Raw genomic sequence first — 22669 nt, 5'->3', positions numbered from 1 at the left:
TTTGAATGACGAATACAGACTACCAAAACATCAAACCAAAGGCACGCATATCTCACCGTGGGAGGGCAGGTGCTGAGTCGATAGTCGTAGATGAAAAAAAGGGTGAATGACCCGCAACACTGCAGGACTCTTTGCAGAAAAAATTTTCCGTCTGGTCTCCCACCTCAACAACTACGCCAGTCAAAGAGAGGCTCACTCTGGCCTGAGTCACCTGGCGTGGGGCTCTGCGTTCGGATCCCCTCCTGCCCACCTCACCCACCCTCTCCTCCTCCAGCACCAACAGGCAGAAAAAAATTTCACAGTACTCTCACAGTATTTGTTTGTCTGACAAAGAGCACACAGCTCGAAACGTACGTCACAGTGCAATAAATAATATTTTTTTCTGCAAAGAATACAGACTACCACCATCTTTTTTTGCAGGTTGGGGCTGGGGTGGTTCAGGTGAAGATGTGTAAGCCATACCATATGTGCTGCTGAGTAAAATGAGGTCAGATGGGGTTTGGAGGTCACTGGTGCTAGGAACAGAGACCCCAGAAGGACCTGGCACTATTGTGGGGCTGGACATACATAAAGCAATGAGGACAGGAGGATATACTGTTGGCGTGCACCTCATTACTTCATGCATGTCCAGATAAAATACCCATGTGGCTGTCCCCGTTCCAGTGAAAGGCTTTCGTAGTTTCTAGTGCAAAGAGCTGCATGTAAAGGTGCTGATACACCAAACTGACATCAAAGAACTAGCGGCGACGAAACCCAACTGTTGCGTCGCCTCACGTTGACCTGTGTCAATTGCATTTGAACACCCTATACGGACTACATCCGACCGCCAAGAAGCACGTACGTTCCGCGCCTGCGTGAGAGAGAGTGTTACATCCTGTCAGCGAGGGGTTTCCTATCTGTGCAGCCGAGCACCGCAGCACCTCCATGGACTGTTAGCTACATCCAGATGGTCCCGGTGTTTCCTCTGCAGGCTCCACTTCACTCAGCTGCCCGATAAACCTCCTGCTTCTTCCCACTTTAACCTGAATAACAAACCAGGGCTCGGTGCTCCGGTTGGATCCAAACAGAGAGCCGGGGCTAGCTTAGAGACTAGCGGAGGCTAACTGGCTGTGCTTCCCTCTGGTCATGCTGCGGCTAACGCTCCACTAGCTGCTCCCAGCTAGCTGCTCCCAGCTAGCTCCTGTTTGTTATTCAGGTTAAAGTGGGAAGAAGCAGCGGATCTGTTGGGCAGCTGAGTGAAGTGGAGCCTGAGGAGGAAGCACCGGTTAGCCCCGGTTTCACTACAGGCAGATTCACTCGCTACAGGGGCGAGGAAATAAAACCTGAACAGCCAATCAGAATGATCTCTCTCACCGACAAGCTCTGCCACTGATTCAGCATGCTCAAACGGCCGAAAAGCCGCCACCGCCGAAGTGCCGACAGTGCAGGACACACCGCAAAAACTAGGCCGACAGACGCTCACTGACGGCCCGACTTTGGTCAATGGACGACCGTTGGCTTGGTGTGTCAGGGCCTTTAGACATCCTGCTGCAGCATTTAAGACATTAGTATGTTTATTCTGTAGCAACAAGTTTATCTTATATTTCTTCTTGAGGTTTTCCCACTTCTTTAACGCTTATTTGGGCGACATGATGCCCTGCAAGTCTCATTCCTTGATAATGAATCTGTTAATCAATATGTCAGAGAGGACAGTGAAGAAACTGTTTGGGTCAGAAACATCAGCTCATATACACCGCACTAATAATAGACTAGAGAGGTAACAATGTGAGGCGGTAAGGTGTAAGTATGGGCCGAATATGTGACAGTAGAAACTTCTAGGTGCTATACTGTAGGCAACTGGACTTGCTTGAGTTCCTTGAAGATGTTTCATCTCTCAACCAAGAAGCTTCTTCAGTTCTAACTGACTGGTGGGGATTCGCAGGCACCAGACCCTGTTTGGGTGTGAACCCTTAGAGCCGTTGAGGTCACATGTGAGTCGTTGACCCACCCGACCCTCCTGTTTGTCGTTAGATGGGTTCAGGCGTGAATGGGTGTTAAGCTGGCTGGGTGGGATCTCAGGACTGCATTGTAAGTGGGTGATAAGTGGTGTTGTAGGCCTCTGCCTCTGTTTAATGATGGTCGATCCGTTTTCAAAGAGAGAAGATGTGTACCTTGCTGTCCCAGAAAGAACATCCCTACTCCCCTAGATGTAAATGGACAGCTGAATGCACAGAGACACCATGACAAGATCATGAGAGGCATTGTCATGCCATTCATCTGCCACCTCGACCTCATGTTGCAGCGTGATAATGCATGGTTTCCTGTTGCAAGGACTTGTACACAATTCCTGGAGGCTGAAATCATCCCAGTTCTTTTATGGCCTGCATACTCACCAGACACGTCACACACTGAGCTTGTTTTGGATTGGTGTGAACGACAGCATGTTTCAATTCCTGCCAGGATTCCAAGATCTAACTGCACATTTTAGAGTGGCCTTTTACTATGACCATTCCAAGGTCCAATGGGAAGTTTTGAACAGGTAGAGTATATGATCATCACATCAAACTGCATTTATGTAGATATTGTAAAATAACTCAACCACCTATGAACCCTGTCGTCAGATTCTGTGTCTGGTAGGGTGTGCACAGATAATGCAATGTTTTGTTAGCATGTGTTTGGACAGCGAAAAGAAGTGTGGCCAGAGACCAGCAGCAGCAGCAGCAGCAGCAGCAGCCCCAACATTCAACTGCTGACCAGCCTGTTTCTCAGCCAACAACCAGGCAACAACAGTCCCACAGCCAGCCTGCTCTGCAGCAGCAGCCCAGCTAGCCAACCACCAGGCAGCCTGTTTCCCAACAACCATGCATCATCCCAACAAAGTTAGAATTCAACTAAACAAACAGAGCATTCATTTAATCTGGGGAACAACCAGGGAAGTCAGTAAAAGGGAACTGATGTTTAAAAGCAAAGGATTTGGTGGCTTGCATGGCATTAAGCATATTGACAGATTATCTCTGTAGGAAACAAATCCGCTGCCATTACCAGAAAAGTTCTCTGTGACAGAGATCTTTCAATGTGGAAAAAGTGTGAGACAGCAACATCTTCAAAATGAAGCTCAGGTAGTCTGGGATAAACTGAAAAGGCTTGGGAACCATTTTGATCCATGTTACAAATCTGTCATGTACTATATTATGGAAGATAAATTGCCATTTAAACTTACAGAACTAATAGAGATAACTATATGTATTGTGTCTTTATCGTTAGGAAAAACAAGATGCGCCATGGTTATTCAGCTGACTGAGAGTGACAGTGACACTGTAGTTAAACAGGTACTTGCTGACCCCTGGAGGAGAGGAATGGTAAAACTCAGCACCTTCCATGAAACATACTGGATTTATGAACTTTCAGCACTTTATACAAGATTATTGACTCAGTGCACTCTATAGAGGTTTGCACTTTGGCACTGGTTTGCTTTTTTGCCTAATATATGTAATTCTAATTTTACTGAGAAATGCAATAAAAGATCATTAAAACAGAACACCATCAAAAACAATGTGTGACTTGACACACTCTTGAGATGGTATACTCAACTGTGTAAATTATTTGAATTGATAAAGTCTCTCTTTTACACCAGCATGGGTTTAGCAACATAACCTTCAATATCTCTTCCCTCATGCTTTAACAGGCTACATTTATATTCAAGTCTTAACTCGTTTTAAAAAGTCGAGGATTTTACAGACTCAGATGGGTTCATTGATGTTTCCTTTCTCCTGGTCAGCCAGTATTGTATCAAATTATCTATGAAAGAGGCTTGTAAATGTACAGAATATTCTGGCTGTATTGTAAGTCATTACAGAACAGACAGACCACTCACTGATTTTTATCAGTTACATATAGATTATGTACTTGACCCCCTTACAGCGGCTGTATGGGGGACTCATTTTACCAAGGAGTTTTATATTTATTATATAAAAGGTGATGACGCTGACTTAGATAATTACAGACATATTACTATTATGAATACAGATTATAAGATACTTGCTAAAATAATTATGAATAGATTACACGACATATTAGAAAGAAATTATAGATAAAGAACAAACCTGTGCAATTAAAGGAAGATTAATGTGGGATAACCTGAGCATCCTTAGAGAAACTGTGTACAAACCAGACGAAGGATTCTTTATCATTGGGCTCGATCAAAAGAAAGCCTTTGGTTACATTTCCAGCGATCATCTCTGGGCTGTTATGAAGGCTTATGGTTTCCCTGGTGACTTTCTTCATGTATTTAAATGTCTGTATGTGAAGTCAAGTGTCTGAGTAAATGTAAACAGTGTTTTAACTGAGGTCGAGAGAGGGGTCAAACAGGGCTGCCCTCTTAGTGCTGCTTTGTACATTTTGGCCATAAGCCCTTTAATCAAAATAATCAACTCTGAAAGTTTAATCTCTGGTATATGTGTGGGTCACATGCCCAAGTTTACAGCAATTGCCTATGCTAATGACGTCACTGTTATTATTTTAAAAAAAAAAACAGTTAGAAATTGACGTGTTAACTAATCTTTTAAATCTGTATGAACTAGCATCTGGTGCTAAGTTGAATCATTGTAAAACAGAGGGAGTTTGGATCAGAGACGAGAGGGACAAACCTAACATTAATGTTCAAGTTAATCAAGAAATAAAGATTTTGAGTTTGACTTTCTGCAATAGAGAATGTAGTGAAAGAAACTGGGAGAAAAAACTGACTGAAATTGAAGAGGAAGTAAAGTGGGAGAACAAATGTACTAATTATAAAACTAGAGTCAACATCATTAAAATCTTCATACTGTCCAAACTCTTCTTTCTGGCTAACATATTTCCTCCTTCAGATAAAATGATAATGAAACTAAACAGTGTAGCTACAAACTTAGTGTGAGGTATAACCAGAGAACTAATGTATAAATGCAAAGAATATGGGGGCCTTAGATCTGGGTATCAGTTTGATAATTTCTTTTGTTACAAATGTCTCAGCTGCCATCTTCAGAAATGCTCTTTGGATTGGAAACCGCTCCTTGTGGAGAAAGAGGAGAGGGAGATCCAGACATCTGATAATTATAGCACTGAGGTGATAAATACACTAAAAAAAATTCAGAGAGCATCAGAAATTTCAGATGGTTGATCTATGTAGGTAGACTCCCAGTGAGGGCTGTAGTGTTATTATCTAACTACCAAAGGATGATTCATTGCCATGAGGCTGAGACGCAGCACCTAATCGACCGTTACAGAACACAATAGTATGACTCATCTCAAAGACCCATTGCTATCGGCCAAACAGCGCCCTCTGCTGCACAATATTTTACATCCCATTCAGCACGTGTCCACTGAGCTCCTCACTGTATTCTCCTGTAGAGCTCTGCCTCATCTGTCATGTTGAGTATCTGACATCAACATCTGCTGCATTTCTTAAGGTACCTGTGAGTATTTTTTGTCTTGCACCTCAATATTTTCTCCTGGACGTGCACACACTTGATCCTTCTTCAGTTTATGGGGTTGCCTTTCCTTTTCTTAGGTTTCATCAGAGATGAAAGTTCTCATGGGCTGTTTATTGGTCAGGTGATTGTGATCCAGCTCAAGATTGTATCGGGTCTTATTTTTTCCAGATTTTCATCATTTGGATTTGTAGGTTTTCATAAAGGGTTGGAGCTTTATAATGTATTTATACAACAATTTGTCTTTGTGATTTTCTCCAGGCTCTGGTGGACTTCCCGAACTTCCAGATACCAGAAGCTGATCACAGGCCATGCCAACAATTCTCTCTCCTCTCTTCTCCACGTTCAACACCAACACCTGCTTTTCTCAAAGCCATCAATCTGCAGTCATCACATCAGTCATTTCACTTCACAAGAATGAGCATAAACAGATTCCTTAAAATCTGAGGTCTTTGTGGATTTGTGGGATTTTGAAATTTTGTCATTACACACTTGCATTGCATTGCACACTTGCACTTAGCATTTTAATTGCATTTCCTGCAGTGACAGTTGATTTCACAGCTTTTGATGAAGCATTGATCTTTACTGCAGTGAGGTTTTATCAGTCAGGGAGTTTTAGGGAAATTGAACAAATGCTGATCAACATTCAACCCTGCAGCTGCTTAATTTTCGTCTCTAGATGCCGGTGAAGCGTGCTCCCTGATGACGTCACCTTTGGAAAAAAAAAAAACCTCTATGGATGAAGGGACCTCCCGCCGGGTGCGGTGGCGCGCGCCTGTAATCCAAGTTACCGGGAGGCTGAGGCTGGAGGATCGTTTGAGCTCAGGAGCTCTGAGCTGCAGCGGACTGTGTTGATCGGGTGTCCGCACTAAGTTCCGTATCGATATGGTGCTCCTGGGGGAGCCCGGGACCACCAGGTCGTCTAAGGAGGGGTCAACCGGCCCAGGTCGGAGACGGAGCAGGTCAAAGCCCCCGTGCCGCTCAGTAGTGGGATCGCGCCTGTGAATAGACGCTGCAGTGCAGCCTGGGTAATACAGCGGGACACAGTCTTTTTACACTGTCTATACTCAACAACAATGTCTGCACATGTTAAAGCAGCTTCATCACTGCTTCTTCATTTTATTCTTCCCATCAAAACCCTCACAAACCACTTCTCTGTTTCTTTGTCCTACAGCGCCTCCACCTGGAGGAGAGGAGCAATGACCATCAATCACACCAGTCAGTGCAGCACCACAGACAGACTACTGTCAGCTAACTGTGTTTTTATTTCACTTATTCAGTGAATATGATGGAGAAGAGAGAAGCTCCTCCAGGAATGATAATCAGACACAACATCAGAGCTGCAAACATTTAAATACTGTCTGTTATTTCTATCTTGTTGTGATGTTGTTAGTGTGTGTGTGTGTGTATGTGTGTGTGTGTGTGTGTGTGTGTGTGTGTGTGTGTGTGTGTGTGTGTAATATCAGCACTTTAATTGCTTTGTTATTTTCCTTCATTCATCAGGAACTCTCCTCCAGTGAACAGTTGAACCATTTACCTGCTGGAAAACAGTTGCAGAGCATCCACACCAACAGGGTTTTGAAACATGACAACAGACTTTTTCACAGTGGATATTCTCATGTGGGAATAATGAAATGAATGTTTGCTCTCTGTCACATTATGATGGCTACTGGGACACTTGAATCCCACCTCCTGACCTCTCTGCATGTTCATGTACCTGCTGCCTCCAAGTTCCCATCATGCAGGCAGAGCACACAGCAGACACATGGTAGCTTCATAATTTCCCTCACACCAGAAACCAGTCAGGACTCCTGGATACCTACAAACACTAGGCCTTTTTTTTCATTATTACTGTTGACATAATGTGTTGCCTAGGTTAAGGATCAGAGGGGTTGCATTCAGTATCTGGTTATGGTGATGTTCTTGGTACATGAAAAATATCAAAGTAGGAAATCCATATTTATGTTATATTAATATTAATGATCACTGATAATAATAACAATTATTAAATATTTTTTGTAGGCTATCTAATCAAATCATTTAAATTAGCCAGCTCTCTGCTGGGACACACAGTGATATTTTGAATTCATTGTCATTTATACAGTAGATAAGTCTAAAGTACTGTATACTTTGTACATGAATACCAGCCTTTTAATATTTAAAACTATTGTTTAATATGTTAAATTATATGATGTTCAAATGATTTGTTATTTTATCCTTTTTTATTTGGAAGCTCTGATCACTTTCAGTTTGGTGCTTGTGCAGTTGAATACTGACAGTAGTTGTTAGTTATATGTTATAATTGGCTGTTGGTGTGCAACATGTACAGTTTATCCAGGCTTTTGTGACCTCAAATTCAATGAATTTAAAAGCCAGGGCTCGTCCGGGATTTGAACCCGGGACCTCTCGCACCCAAAGCGAGAATCATACCCCTAGACCAATGAGCCATATTTACTGTTGTAAAAAGGAGGTTTCACATTTCCAGCCCTGTCATTTCCAGCCGTGCAGTTAAACTCCACACTGCTGATGTGGCAGCTTAAAGACCCATACTCATCTGGTCAAACAGCGCCCTCTGCTGCACAACATTTTACATCCCACTCAACACTACAGTTTTCTTTTTCCTTTTGAGTTGTGACTCACCTGTGATGTTATTTTGGGTATCTGACATCAACATCTGCTGCACGTCTCACTGTAATTTGTGCAACAGATAAGTCTAGAATACTGCATTGTTTGCACATAAAGCCTGTACCTGTATTCAAATTCAATATTAAATTGTCTTGCACTGTTACATTTTGTGTATGTTTCTACCCTGTCTTGAAATCAGGGTCACACTTTACAAGGAGGTAGTTATGAGGTAAGTAATGGTCAGTTCTTGAGTAACTCACAATCAGATGTCATTGAGTAGCTAATCATTGTGAACCAATCATCAGTCAATGATTAGTTAAGTGAGAAACAACTGAGAGAACCAATGAGGAACTAACTATGAGATAATGGTCAGTTCTTGAGTAACTTCCAATCAGATGTCAAAGAGAAGCTAATCATTAATTAAGAGTTAATTGAGAAATGAAGGAGGGAACCAATGAGGAACAACCTGATAGCCCTCTTTTCAGTCCTTAACTCTAACACCAGTCCTAATAAAGTAAGACTATATAGATACTGATGGGTTACTGGAGAACAGACTGGGAGATCGATGTCAGTCAGTGAACCATTAGGTGAGTTCAGAAATATTTGTGGATCTATCACACTGAGACTTTCTTGATAACAAGTGACCAGGGGTGGTCCTTGTCTGTGACACCCCTCAGGATCCCAGTGGCCTGTGAGTAAAAACCCCTCCTGAGTCTCTCAGCACCTGGCACCTCCTCTCAACTGCAGCAGGGAGATACTGGCTCTCTAAGTCATCCTAAGCTTGAAAAGTTTTTGTCACATACAGCAAACATCTCCTCACGATCCGCTGGCTACACGTCCTCTGAATATGCTGTGAAAAAGTCCCATGTGCGTGCTTGCGCGAGATCGTGAGACATGGGCACCGCGTTCATCTGTGTGTGCTTGCTTTCGCTGGTCTCGCGCTGGCTGGTTGGTGCAGCCTGGACCCAAATGTTTTTGTTGCCATTTGCGGAGCCTGGCTTGGCTACAGAGACCGGACTTTTTCACAGCATATTCAGAAGACATGTAGCTAGCGGATCATGAGGAGATGTTTGCTGTATGTGACAAAAACTTTTCAAGCTTGGGACGACTTAGAGAGCCTTTAAGATCCCAAGATCCATGTTGCAGAGACCAAACCAGTGTTCAATACCTCCATCTACCCAGATGCAGAGATGGATGCAGAGATCGTCTTGCCCATCCATGTGTTCTGGATAGAAGCTGAGGTTTATCCTCTCCACCTTTGACATAACTAATTACCTAAACATTACCTTTTCAGATTCTCCCTAAAGTGATTACTGAGATGAATCGTTATGATTACCTGATCATTACTTACCCTTTTTGTGTAGTGCTACATGATACTGAGTAGTTATTGAGTACTGAATCACTATTTAATTATTACTTCAGCTACTTATCTTATTTTTCACAATAAAATAAACAAAAAACTTGTATTTCAGTGCAGGGGCACCCTAGTAGGGGGAATAGTGGGACTGATTACCCAGAGCCTCATTAACTAAATTAAAAATGGGAGAATAAATTGGTTGAAAGACTGATTAAAGGCACAAACTGGTGTATGATTTGTCTATAAACTCAGCCAGAGCCGAGTCAGTGACTGCTTATGCTGCTCATGTCTTTCCCCCAAAAAGAAAATGAATAAAGCAGAATGACTGTAAAACTCAAAAGGTGCGTGTGAGAGACATGGATAGAGCAAGGATGGTGGGCCCTCTGAGACTGCTCAGGGTCCAGAATGTGGTGTCACAGTCTTATTTCTGTGTTTCTAAACATCTGCCAGTATGGATTCTGACTGTTGGGGAAAAGACTTTAGTTTTCTTTCAGTGAGAACATGTATATAAATGTATTTAAAACAGAACAAGGAACAGTTAGTTTACTTCGGGTATGCCTTGGATACATGTTCTACGTAAATTTTACAAGACAGGTAAGAGGCAAAGTTCTATAAATAAACTACTTTGAGGACCCTACACAACAGTTAAGGAAGGGGCAGAACATACTGAGTGTATCTCTCCTTTACTCTTTTAATTCCTAGTCATTAAATTTGCCATGTGTGTTGCCATGGACATAATTAGTCCTAATAAAGAGACAATGTATTTACTCACAGGTAATGTATGGAGAAAATTTCGCTATGTGACTGGTTTGTATTGTTATCTGCGCATCATGCTTTTTGAATTCGTTACAAACTTGTGGCGCTCTTCACTCAATTGATACCGATTTTTATTGTCTAAAGAGTGTGCTGAATTGATGATACATATTCCTTTTTGCAGTGATTGATCACTGTTAGAGAACATCTATGATGAAAAAGAAACAGCTCTTTCGCGGAGATTGTGTGTGGCTCTTAAAAGAGCCGTTTTGGGGGCCAGTTTCCAGCAGTCAAAGAGTGTCCAGGTTTACTTGGACTTGGCGGCCTTCTCGGTCTTCTTGGGCAGCAGAACAGCCTGGATGTTGGGCAGCACGCCGCCCTGAGCGATGGTCACTCCGCCCAGCAGCTTGTTGAGCTCCTCGTCGTTGCGGACAGCCAGCTGCAGATGACGAGGGATGATACGGGTCTTTTTGTTGTCTCGGGCAGCGTTTCCAGCCAACTCCAGGATCTCAGCGGTCAGGTACTCCAGCACAGCCGCCAGGTAGACGGGGGCGCCGGCACCGACACGCTGCGCATAGTTTCCTTTGCGCAGCAGCCTGTGAACACGGCCGACTGGGAACTGGAGCCCAGCACGGGAGGAGCGGGACTTTGCCTTGGCTCTGGCTTTACCACCGGTTTTTCCGCGGCCACTCATTTTTCAGATGCTCTCTAAAATCGGGACAAAGAGAAGTGCTCTCTCAGCAGCTGAAACCCTCCTCTATATATCCACGGAGCGCGGGACGGTTCCTGCCAGACCAACCAGAAAAGAGGCTTCAGCAGAGCAGCAGAGGGCGGCCCAGCCTGAATTTTGGCGGACCTTTTGAAAGGATTTTCAGCCAATAAGCAGCGGAGATGTGGGCGGTGGGTCGCTCCTTCAGGCGGTGCTGAGCTCCGTAGGAGCCCCTCACCAATCAGGAGCCGGAGATCTGAAGAAGCGTCACCATCTTGCAGCCGGTCCCGCAGTTTAAGAGCAGCAGGTCTGTACATGTTACCATATCGTTCTCCTTCACAGAGAAAGAAGAAGTCATGGCAAGAACCAAGCAGACCGCTCGTAAATCCACCGGAGGCAAAGCCCCGAGGAAGCAGCTGGCCACCAAGGCTGCCCGTAAGAGCGCCCCGGCCACGGGCGGCGTGAAGAAGCCTCACCGTTACAGGCCCGGTACCGTGGCTCTGAGAGAGATCCGTCGCTACCAGAAATCCACGGAGCTGCTGATCCGCAAGCTGCCCTTTCAGCGCCTGGTCCGAGAAATCGCTCAGGACTTCAAGACCGACCTGCGCTTCCAGAGCTCCGCTGTCATGGCTCTGCAGGAGTCCAGTGAGGCTTACCTGGTGGGCCTGTTTGAGGACACCAACCTGTGCGCCATCCACGCCAAGAGAGTCACCATCATGCCCAAAGACATCCAGCTGGCTCGTCGCATCCGCGGAGAGAGAGCTTAAACTCTCTGCTGCTGCTCCACAAACCACAACGGCTCTTTTAAGAGCCACCTCACTCCTCACTCAAGAGCTCACTCCTCTACTCAATAACACATTTCATCATCAAGGACAATTGGTAAATTTATTCATTTCAAAAATACTTTATAGATCCCTGAGGGGAAATTTCAAAGAGGTTAATGGAGTTACAAGAAACGAAATAACATCTCAGGCCATAACCTAATTTAATAATAGGACAACATACCAAAGCGCAAAATGATGGTATGATAAAGTATTTAGTGAGAAACATCGTTTAGTCCATCTGGTATGTCCAGTTTATGGACATATGAGGCAATAATAAACCATTAAGTGGTCTCCTCTCCTTAAACTGTCTGCCGCTGCTCCACACACCACAACGGCTCTTTAAAGAGCCACCTCACCCCTACTCACAACACACATTTCACTATCAACAATAGGTTGATAATAAACCACTAAGTGGTCTCCTCTCCTATCGCCTGAAGAACCTTTGTCCAAGCTTTTCTGATAGATTAGGGGAGACCAGGATGGTTGTAACATGGGATAGTTGTAACACTTTAAATTTATCCAATCAGCAACAAGTTACAAATCATCTGATTCACTCTGCACATGCTCAGTTTAGTCCTTACTCCACATGTGAGGAAGTAGCACCTCGTGGCAAACACAGCTAATTTTAGAGGGAAAAAACTCATTTTGAGGTAAAAAAAAGTATTTTTTTCTGCTTTGTTTCTTTTAGTAATAGCATTGCCTCCTTTGTACATAAACTCATCAAACTTAAATCATGTTAATTATGTGTTTGTGTAGATATTTTCCATGCAAGTTAGTGATAATGTTTTAGTTGTTGGTCTGTAAGACAAGTGAGTTCATGGCTACAACAGTCTGGGTTAGTTGTAACAATATCAATATGGGTCAAGAAACAAGACAAATCAACTCACACAAACCAACAACGACCCAGGCTGTCAAAGAAAACATCAGGAAAGAAAAAACAGAAAATGCATAACATTGTGCTACAGGACACAGATTCCTCAGATGATGATGACACTTTTTGCATTGTGTGCATGGAATACTTCAAAAACTCAAAACCAAAAGAGGTTTGGGTTCAGTGTACATCCTGTAGTCTGTGGGCCCACGAAGCCTGTACTTCAGGAGGGCCATACATTTGTCACCACTGTGACTCCGATGATGATAGTGACTAAAATACTTGCCGCGCGCACACACACACACACACACACACACACACACAAATGTTCACTTGTTGATTCTGTTGCATATTTGTGCATTTTGTTCAGTTTTATAGCTGTGTATAAATGCTAGCATAAGACACAGAGAGACAGATGTTCAAGTTTTGAAGCAGGAGCACATTTGCAGAATTTGTTTAGTTTTAATGTTATGTTCAAATATTGGTGTAACACACACACACACACACACACACACACACACACCAATTATGTAAGTGTTAAATACAAAGTTTTCAGTATCTTAAAGGGATAGTGCACCCAAAAATGAAAATTCATTTGCTGCGGCTGGATCACTATGGATGAGCAGTATGGAGGTACTCTGTGGATTCAATTTTGTGTTCTTGGACGTTAGTCTGGGGTGCCGTCTACCACTGGGTATCCTAGCTGCTCCACCCGCCGATCTCCGCAAGGGATGTGAGGACTCTAAAACTTCACCAGGGCCTCCGTCAGCATATGGGTGAGTAGATAATGGGTGAATTTTCATTTTTGGGTGCACTATCCCTTTAAGTTCTTGTCATACCCTCTTTTCATAATGTTACATTTCACCCCATGTTCTGTTACAACTAACCCAGACTATAGATTGTAACATTTCACTCCTTGTGTTTGAGACTAAACCATGGATTTTCTGTTTGTGTTGCAGAGACAACAACTACACCATTTATTAGCTGATACATGTAACTAGTTTGTATCACATTTTGAATGCACTGGCTTAAAAGAGAGCCGAGTTACAGACAGAAATGTCAAAAATGTTACAACCATCCCCGGTCTCCCCTAATAATACAATATTGGCTCTCAAGCCTTAAGGATGAGCAAGAAGACACCTGAACCTAAGAAGGTCAAGAAGCCGGCCAAGAAAGCCACTCCTAAAGCCAAGAAGCCTGCAGTGGCCAAAAAGCCCAAGACAGCGGCAGCTAAGAAGCCAGCAGCTGCTAAGAAGTCTCCCAAGAAGACCAAGAAACCCGCAGTGGCCAAGAAAACAGCCAAGAGCCCCAAGAAAGCTGTAAAGAGCCCGAAAAAGGCCATCAAGAGCCCCAAGAAACCTGCAGCTAAGAAAGCTCCTGCAAAGAAAGCTGTCAAGCAACAGAGGCTCTTTTAAGAGCCACCCACACCATCCTTAAAGAGCATTTCCCTTCTACTTTATATTGATTGCAGTTGTGTTAGCAACTTCACTATCTGCTGCAAGTGGAAAAATAGGGAAACACAAAATCATTTATAACAAGCTATTATTTATTTGAAACTTACAATATAGCTCACAAGATAAGGAGCCATAGTTTGCGTTTCTCCTAACCTTAGAGCTACAGAGTCAAAAAAAAATCCAATATTAGATTATTTCTTTAACCATGTCATGTATGAATGGACTTTGAATGGATGCTGATAGATTTACGCACCGCCTCTCCGGCAGCGTCCAGTTGCAAGCCCGTGCGTAATACAGCCTGCTATGTTGCGCACACAGCTGCAGAGCGCCGTTCTCAGCATTTGTTGGTGCAGTACAGAAATTAATCTCAGTGGTCTATTGACTGTGTGGGGCTGTTCCACAGGCCTGTCTCTCCTTTGGCATGGTTCCCCTGGAGAGCATCTGTGCGCACTCCACCAAAGGAAATTCATCTTCCACGGCTTTGCAGAATGACAATGGAAGACATTTGCATTGATGTGTCCTGGTCCTCTCCGTGCTCCTTCATTGGCTTTTTTGTGCTGGACGTCTCCTGTTTCTCCATGACTCACTTTGTACTGAGAGTTATGTCGGTGTGATTCATGCTGGGTTATTCGATTGTGCGCTCTCCCTCCTGTCAGAGCATGGAGCGCTGTTCTTTCCCCACACTGCTCCTCCCTCCTCCTCATCTCCGTTTTCTCACAGCAGTGGCCTTTATTGTTCCCAGTGTTCATTCACTTTGCGGAGAACTCCATGTTTTCTGTGCCCTACCACTGTGCGCCATTACGCAGTGGTTGGGGATGGGATGTTTATAATTCATTTTAGTCTTGAAGTAGGTGTGTTTGTGCTTGTGGTACTGGAGAGACTCTGGTAGATATGATACATGCCCTGCTTCGCCCCTATCCCGCCTGCTATAGTCTAACCTTTTATTTACAATTACGCAATGCGAGATAAAGGCATACCGTAACTCCAGATTCTGGGTATTAAATAAATACATAAAGTAGAAGCTGAAGGAAAAGCGGTTTATCCCGCCACGGGCCCGAAATGTACCTCAAGGCTTACACTCTGTCCTATCGCACACCATTAATTTATAAAAGGAGGTTGTGAGAAGTACACTTCAGTCAAGGCTTTAGTCACCTCCAGGCTCTTTAAAATATTCACACAGAATGAAGTGAGCAAGATTTGGCGTGGATTGGGGAAGAAACAATCAAAAAAAGATATTTAAATGCTACCTGACAATCGAGACGGAAAATATACTCTTCATATTAATAAATGGGTGGCCCTTAAAAGGACCTTTGATTTTCAGTAATACATAGTCAATGTTTAACCTCCGAAGCCGTACAGAGTGCGACCCTGCCTCTTCAGAGCATACACCACATCCATGGCGGTCACAGTCTTCCTCTTGGCGTGCTCGGTGTAGGTGACGGCATCACGGATCACATTCTCCAGAAACACCTTCAACACACCGCGGGTCTCCTCGTAGATCAGACCGGAGATACGCTTCACTCCACCACGGCGAGCCAGACGGCGGATAGCGGGTTTGGTGATTCCCTGGATGTTATCACGGAGAACTTTACGGTGACGCTTAGCGCCTCCTTTACCGAGTCCTTTTCCTCCCTTGCCTCTTCCGCTCATTTTCACTGCTCAGATTCTTCTGCACAATAACGTTCACTGCTGAAGTCACACGGAGTTAAATACTGTCTGAGGACGTAATTGAAAGCAGAGCCGGGCTGTTCTTCTTCTTTGGATTTTAATGACAGTTGATCATTAACTCTTTAGCGCCAACTACTGAACAACGACATCAGATCAGAAGGTCTTGGGGCTGAAACCGTTCAGGACAGCCGTCCTCTTCAGTATCGGTTTCTCCATGCGGAGTGGAGAGGGGAAAAGGGAGGAAAGGGTTAAGTGCACACACACACACACACACACACACACACACACACACACCATTAGCATCACCATTAGCATCACCCCCATCTGCTCATCTATCTATCTATCTATCTATCTATCCACACACACACACACACACACACACACACACACACACACACACACACTTGGGTATTCTGTAACACATTTTGATAGTAATGTTTTGGACGACCTGAAGTTTCTTTAATTGTGCTCCTCCAATGTTACACCAGGCAGGCACTGCGTATTCAAACAGAGGCCGAATGTAGGATTGATGTACGCATATGGCGGTCTCTGGATTTGCTCCTCCTTGTTTTCTGCAGAGCACTTTCAGGTGGTTGAGTCTGTGTCTTGCCTCTCTGAATCCTGCCTGGTGGACCCCCAAAACTCCCAGAGCATCAAAATATTTTTGAACTCTGTCAGCCAGCACTCTCTCCAGTAGTTTGCCCAGAGTGCTCAGGAGGCTGATGGGTCTATAGTTGGCTGCCAGGTGAGGATCTTTGTTTGGTTTGGGGATTATTGATACCAGAGCTGATTTCCAGGGCTTAGGAAGTAACCGACTAGGAGGCAAAGAGTAAAGAGGTCTGCAAGTTTAGCCAGGGATTCTATTGATGATTCTTTGATGAGTCAGTTGTCCCCTCCATCTTCACTGGGAGCTTTTACTTTAAGTTTTCTAAAGTGTTGTTGAAGCTCTGTTATTGTGAAGGCTTTTATTAGAGGGTTGTTGGTGTCTATATTTGTTATTGGTAGATGGGTAGGCAGAATAACCTGACACTCTTCAATTTCCTTCCACTCTGGATCAAATAGAGGGTCATCTGGACATGAATGGACATTTTGCAGATGCTCTTTAAAAACATTAGCCTTTTCTTTGTCTTCCTCTATCATTTGGCCGTTATGCCTTAATACTGAAATTTGTGAATTATTTTTCTTTCCATTTAGTTGATGAATTTTCTGCCAGAATGTTTTGGGATTCAGGTTGTTATTTAGGTCTGTATAAAATTTATCCCATGTTCTTTCTCGCTCCCTCCTGATTTCTCTTTGTATTTGTGTTTGCATTTGGTTGACTCTTTGTTTAATCTCTGGGGATCTTGTTTTCATAAATTCTCTTCTTAGTTTTCTTTTTACTTTTACAAGGTGCATCAGAGAAGGTGGGAGATTCTTTGGGCCCTTTGGATCTCCTTTAAGGCCTATTGAACTTTCCCTCACTGACAGGAGGATTTGTCCCAGCAAAAGAGCTTGTTGGTCGATAGTGGAGGGCTCTGGGTCACAGGGAGGAAGATGGACACACTGGTTGGTGGTTGAGAGTCAGTGAAAGTGACAACATTTGTAGTGAAGTACCAGTACTTTATTGTTATTGTGTGTGTGTGTGTGTGTGTGTGTGTAGATAGATAGATGTGTTTTCTTGACACTTCAATAATGTATTAATTGTCTTGTCTTATTTGACTGTTGGGGGATGACCTGCAATGTACCAATAAATGACATTCTCTCTCTTATATGTGAAGCTGTTTTTATCGATGAAAAAAAAAAGAGCTAAATTTTCTACAATAAAATGATTTTTTAATGTTTAGCTTCTTCCTGGTTGTTTCTGCTCTGACAGTGCTGGAACCTGCTTTCTGTGTCTGGTGGGTGTCACAATATGACACCAAAACTGAATGACTGGTGAAAAACAAACAAAGAGTGAAAACAGAGTGATAAACAAACTGTAATGAGCATTATTAAGAATTATTGGCTGAAGACTTTATTCTTCATCATTTCTGAAATCAGGTGTGTTTACTCACCTCAGTAATATAGTGTATGTTAAACTGATATTTTGACGTAGCTGTTTGTTGGAGGTTCTCTGGAAGCAGGTGAGTACCTTCTGTAGTGCAGCAGGATGCTCTGTGATTGGCTGCAGCTGTGTCTCAGCTCTCCCAGGTGAGAGCAGGTAAGTGTAGGTGAGAGGACTCTTGTGCAGCCGTCGCTGTCTGAGGTGCTGAATTGACACACTGGCAGAGATGCTGACTCTGTCCTATGTGCTGAATCATGGTGGAGCAGCCATGAGGCTGCATCCTGACTAAGAGCACCTTTACCCACAGGTCACACCGACAACAGCAACTTATTAATCTTTGTAAAGCTGCACAGTCAGTGAACAAACCCACATGTCACTATGACTCTATGATTTCATCTGTCCATTATCTTGGCACAGTCCTCAGCATCCGTGAGACTAACTTGCAGCTGCAAAATCTAATATCATAAAACGTGTGTAAATAGTTTGTTAATGTGTTGTAAAGAACATACAGCGTTACCTGAGTTATCAATTAATCCAAGAAAAGTTTATACTTTCATTATCAATAATAAAGGTCTCTCTGAAAACAAACTATAATTTATCTTTAATTACAGCTTATATCAGTTATTCAAGCTCTTTATACATATACTTCTCAGTTATATAATAACTAAACCCAAATGTGAGTTGAATGCAAGACTTTCCCTTGTAACAGAGTAATACTACACTGTGGTATTTCCAGTTTTACTTAAGTAAAAGTTCTGTGTACTTTTTTTCACCGCTAGTCAATACCAACAACTTTCTTATTGTAACTAAACTCTTAACTATTAACCTATGAATAAGGCCATGGGCATCATCATCACTCGTTTGTGAGCGACATCTTTGAGCGCATCGCCGGTGAGGCCTCCCGTCTGGCTCACTACAACAAGCGCTCCACCATCACTTCCAGGGAGATCCAGACCGCCGTCCGCCTGCTGCTGCCCGGTGAGCTGGCCAAGCACGCTGTGTCTGAGGGCACCAAGGCCGTCACCAAGTACACCAGCTCCAAGTAAACCTGCCGACATATAACCAACAACACAAAGGCTCTTCTAAGAGCCACCCACTTTATCTAAAGAGTTCTTCCTGTTGTCTTCAAAGTTTCAGTTATTATAGAAAATTACAGTAGACTAAGTGTGAACACCATTTCTAACTAAAGATGTTGTGTAGCACATCATTTTATATTTAGCAATTTGATGTTTTTATAATCATTGCTAATAGTAAAACATGTTATACTGTGTGTGTGTGTGTGTGTGTGTGTGTGTGTGTGTGTGTGTGTATTATATGTTAGAATTTACCAGCATCAACATCCAGAAGAACAACAGCTCTCAACTGTGACACTAAAGATATCTGGTTCCTGATAAATGAGAGCACTTGTACTTTGAGTCTGTTTAATAGCCTAATATCTCAATAACGTGTCTCCTGCTGACATCTGCTGTACATCTTTACAACACAATATTTCTGGAGAATCTTTAGCACTGATACAAACTACGGCTCAGCTTTGGAAGTGGTTAGTTACCCTGACATTCACATCTGTAGATCAAAAACCATTCAGTGCTCTCGGATATATGAGATACCGATAACTTACTTTGAACATACATTTACTATAGGTTACTGTGTAGGAGGTTATGACTGTAACTATACTGAGAAAGACTCAGGGCGGCGTGCTGCCCAACATCCAGGCTGTTCTACTGCCCAAGAAGACCGAGAAGGCCGCCAAGTCCAAGTAAACCTGGACTCTTTGACTGCTGGACACCAGCCCCAATAAGGCTCTTCTGAGAGCCACACACTAACTCCAAAAGACCTGTTTCCTTTTCATTACTGATGATATGAAGTATCAAAGTACATAATGTCCAAAGCTCCTCCTGTGTTTGCAAGCATTACAGATGTAACTAAAGCTTGTACAATAATAATAATAATAACAATAATAATAATAATAATAATAATAATAATAATAATAATAATAATAATAATAATAACTTAGATTGAGTTGTTCTTCAGCATGGTCCAGTCTCTGTATAAAGAGATGTTATTTCTTTTGGCAGTGACAGTAAATTCCACTCCTGTGTTTTAAATGTTGCTAGTAGAGTTACTCTGTGATTAACATTGGAATCAAAGAGTGTGCGTGTAAGTTACTGTATCATGTAACATGCTGACATTATAAAAAAAAAAATCTAATGTGTATACCTATGACTACAAGACAACAGAAAAGCAGGAAGATAATAAACTCTACTGAGCTCACAGCTCTATGTGTAGGCTTATTGATCTTTACTGCAGTGAGGTTTTATCAGTCAGAGAGTTTTAGGAAAACTGAATAAATGCTGATCAACATTCAACCCTGCAGCTGCTTTCTTGTAGTCTCCAAATACCGGTGAAGCGTGCTCCCTGATGACGTCACCTTTGGAAAAAAAAAAACCTCTATGGATGAAGGGACCTCCCGCCGGGTGCGGTGGCGCGCGCCTGTAATCCAAGTTACCGGGAGGCTGAGGCTGGAGGATCGTTTGAGCTCAGGAGCTCTGAGCTGCAGCGGACTGTGTTGATCGGGTGTCCGCACTAAGTTCCGTATCGATATGGTGCTCCTGGGGGAGCCCGGGACCACCAGGTCGTCTAAGGAGGGGTCAACCGGCCCAGGTCGGAGACGGAGCAGGTCAAAGCCCCCGTGCCGCTCAGTAGTGGGATCGCGCCTGTGAACAGACGCTGCAGTGCAGCCTGGGTAATACAGCGGGACACAGTCTTTTTACACTGTCTATACTCAACAACAATGTCTGCACATGTTAAAGCAGCTTCATCACTGCTTCTTCATTTTATTCTTCCCATCAAAACCCTCACAAACCACTTCTCTGTTTCTTTGTCCTACAGCGCCTCCACCTGGAGGAGAGGAGCAATGACCATCAATCACACCAGTCAGTGCAGCACCACAGACAGACTACTGTCAGCTAACTGTGTTTTTATTTCACTTATTCAGTGAACATGATGGAGAAGAGAGAAGTTCCTCCAGGAATGATAATCAGACACAACATCAGAGTTGCAAACATTTAAATATTGTCTGTTATTTCTATCTTGTTGTAATCAGCAGCGGTCCTCGCACATTTAGTGCCCTTGGTCAGGTCCCTGTGATATTCTCATAGAATATGTAAATGTGTTCACTGTCACGCTGAAACTGTGAGATAGTAGCAAGTGTCCCAGTTGCTTTCTGAAAGATGCTTGATTGTGATTGGAGTGTAACCTTTTCATACCTTGTCACACAGACGCAGTGTGTATGAAGACTGCCTTCCTACAGAAACATTCAGCCCTTATGTCAACAGCATCTTGATAAATGCTTGAAGTTACAGCACGTTATCATCCGGAATGATTTTAACATATTGTGCTAAACAAGACACACCCAACCCCTCATTTGCTGCAGCTCCACAGCCGAAATACTGCTTGTACTTTCCCTCATTGCCATGAGATTAAGTAGCTGATCTGCAACAGTCTTTGGTCATTAATGCCAGGACCCAAGGTTTCCATGCAGCACATCATACTGTGATGAAATGATCAATGTTTTTCGCATCACTTGTCACTGGTGTTAGGTTTTCGAGTGATGATTATATGTCCCCTCATTTGTGACCTTGAATCCTCTTGGTTTAAAATCTGGGCTCGTCCGGGATTTGAACCCGGGACCTCTCGCACCCTAAGCGAGAATCATACCCCTAGACCAACGAGCCATGTTTTCTTTGGGAAAAATGAGGTTTACATTTCCAGCCCTGTCATTTCCAGACGTGCAGTTAAACTCCACACTGCTGATGTGGCAGCTTGAAGACCCATTCTCATCTGGCCAAACAGTGCCCTCTGCTGCGCAACATTTTACATCCCATTCAGCACCTGTCCTCTGAACTCTTTACAGTATTCTCCTGTAGAGCTCCGCCTCGTCATCTGTGACATTATTTTGGGTATCTGACAATTATCCCCTTTTTTGTGCCAGACTGTACACACACTTAGTCCTTCCGACACTTTTAGTGTTGCGTGTCTTTTTCTGAGGTTTCATCTAAGATGAAAGGTCTCATGGACAGTTTATTGGTTAGCTGAGGATTGTATCGGATCTACTTTTATTTATTTCCAGATTTTTGTCATTTGAATTTGTAGCTTTTCATAAAGGTTTGGGTTTTGCTGTATGATGTATTTGTACAGCACATTTTCTTAGTGGTTTTCTCCAGGCTCTGGTGGACTTTACAGACTTCCAGATCAACTTGCTACCAGGAGCTGATTGAGGGCCATGCCGATAATTCCATCTATAAGAGCTGTGTATCACAGATGCGTAATTCTCCACCACACTCAACACCCACTCCTGCTCTTCTTAAAGCTCAATACAGTCCATCAGTCTCTGCAGTCATCAGATCAGTCATTTCAGGTCACAAGAATGAGCATAAAATAGATTCCTTAATATCTGAGATCTTTGTGGATTTGTGGGATTTTGAACTGTGTTTTGTCATAAAACACTTTTTTTTTAGCATTTTTATTTCAGTTTGCCACAGCTATCTGTTCTTATTAGTTTCAATGAAGAATAGTAAAAGAGGTCAAGAAGATTTTTCTGTGGATGAGACTGTTTCCAGTATAGGAGAAGCTGTAGTGACTAATGTGGTGTCATCCATCACCCAAAAGTGAGCATGCTCAATGATGATCTTATTTCACTTATTCAATGAACATGATGGAGAAGAGAGAAGTTACTCCAGGAATGATAATCAGACACAACATCAGAGCTGCAAACATTTAATACATTTCTTCTCTCTTGTTGTTATGTTGTCAGTGTGTGTGTGTCTAAAATCAGCTTTTAAACTGCTTTGTTATTTTCCTTCATTCATCAGGAACTCTCCTCCAGTGAACAGCTGAGCCATTTACCTGCTGAAAAACAGTTGCAGAGCGTCCACACCAACA

General features: G+C 43.1%; 3 protein-coding genes and 2 non-coding genes across 5 annotated transcripts; 1 reads left to right on the top strand and 4 right to left on the bottom strand.

Annotated features, from left to right (window-relative positions):
* Positions 1-7819: 7819 nt before the first annotated feature.
* On the bottom strand, positions 7820-7891 carry trnap-ugg (transfer RNA proline (anticodon UGG)). Its single transcript has one exon. It is a non-coding gene; the product is annotated as a tRNA-Pro (tRNA).
* Positions 7892-10312: 2421 nt separating this feature from the next.
* On the bottom strand, positions 10313-10898 carry LOC117262892 (histone H2A-like). The gene has a single exon (XM_033636081.2). It carries the CDS (start codon positions 10871-10873, stop codon positions 10487-10489), a length of 387 nt encoding a protein of 128 aa, XP_033491972.2. The 5' UTR covers positions 10874-10898; the 3' UTR covers positions 10313-10486.
* A 337-nt stretch (positions 10899-11235) lies between these two features.
* On the top strand, positions 11236-11679 carry LOC117262884 (histone H3). Its single transcript, XM_033636071.2, has one exon. It carries the CDS (start codon positions 11245-11247, stop codon positions 11653-11655), a length of 411 nt encoding a protein of 136 aa, XP_033491962.1. The 5' UTR covers positions 11236-11244; the 3' UTR covers positions 11656-11679.
* A 2429-nt stretch (positions 11680-14108) lies between these two features.
* On the bottom strand, positions 14109-15777 carry LOC117262904 (histone H4). Its single transcript, XM_078168239.1, has one exon. The coding sequence runs from the start codon at positions 15685-15687 to the stop codon at positions 15376-15378; it is 312 nt and encodes a 103-aa protein (XP_078024365.1). The 5' UTR covers positions 15688-15777; the 3' UTR covers positions 14109-15375.
* Positions 15778-21390: 5613 nt separating this feature from the next.
* On the bottom strand, positions 21391-21462 carry trnap-agg (transfer RNA proline (anticodon AGG)). The gene has a single exon. It is a non-coding gene; the product is annotated as a tRNA-Pro (tRNA).
* Between the last annotated feature and the right edge of the window lie 1207 nt (positions 21463-22669).

Source organism: Epinephelus lanceolatus, chromosome 5 (genome assembly GCF_041903045.1).
Source record: "Epinephelus lanceolatus isolate andai-2023 chromosome 5, ASM4190304v1, whole genome shotgun sequence".
NCBI classification, from domain to species: Eukaryota; Metazoa; Chordata; class Actinopteri; order Perciformes; family Serranidae; genus Epinephelus; species Epinephelus lanceolatus.
The sequence above is the reverse complement of the archived record's forward strand: the minus strand, read 5'-3'. Positions and strand labels throughout refer to the sequence as shown.

Excerpts from the sequence above, each read along its gene's own strand:
- LOC117262884 (XM_033636071.2), top strand. The coding sequence starts at position 11,245 with ATGGCAAGAACCAAGCAGACCGCTCGTAAATCCACCGGAGGCAAAGCC.
- LOC117262892 (XM_033636081.2), bottom strand. The coding sequence starts at position 10,873 with ATGAGTGGCCGCGGAAAAACCGGTGGTAAAGCCAGAGCCAAGGCAAAG.
- LOC117262904 (XM_078168239.1), bottom strand. The coding sequence starts at position 15,687 with ATGAGCGGAAGAGGCAAGGGAGGAAAAGGACTCGGTAAAGGAGGCGCT.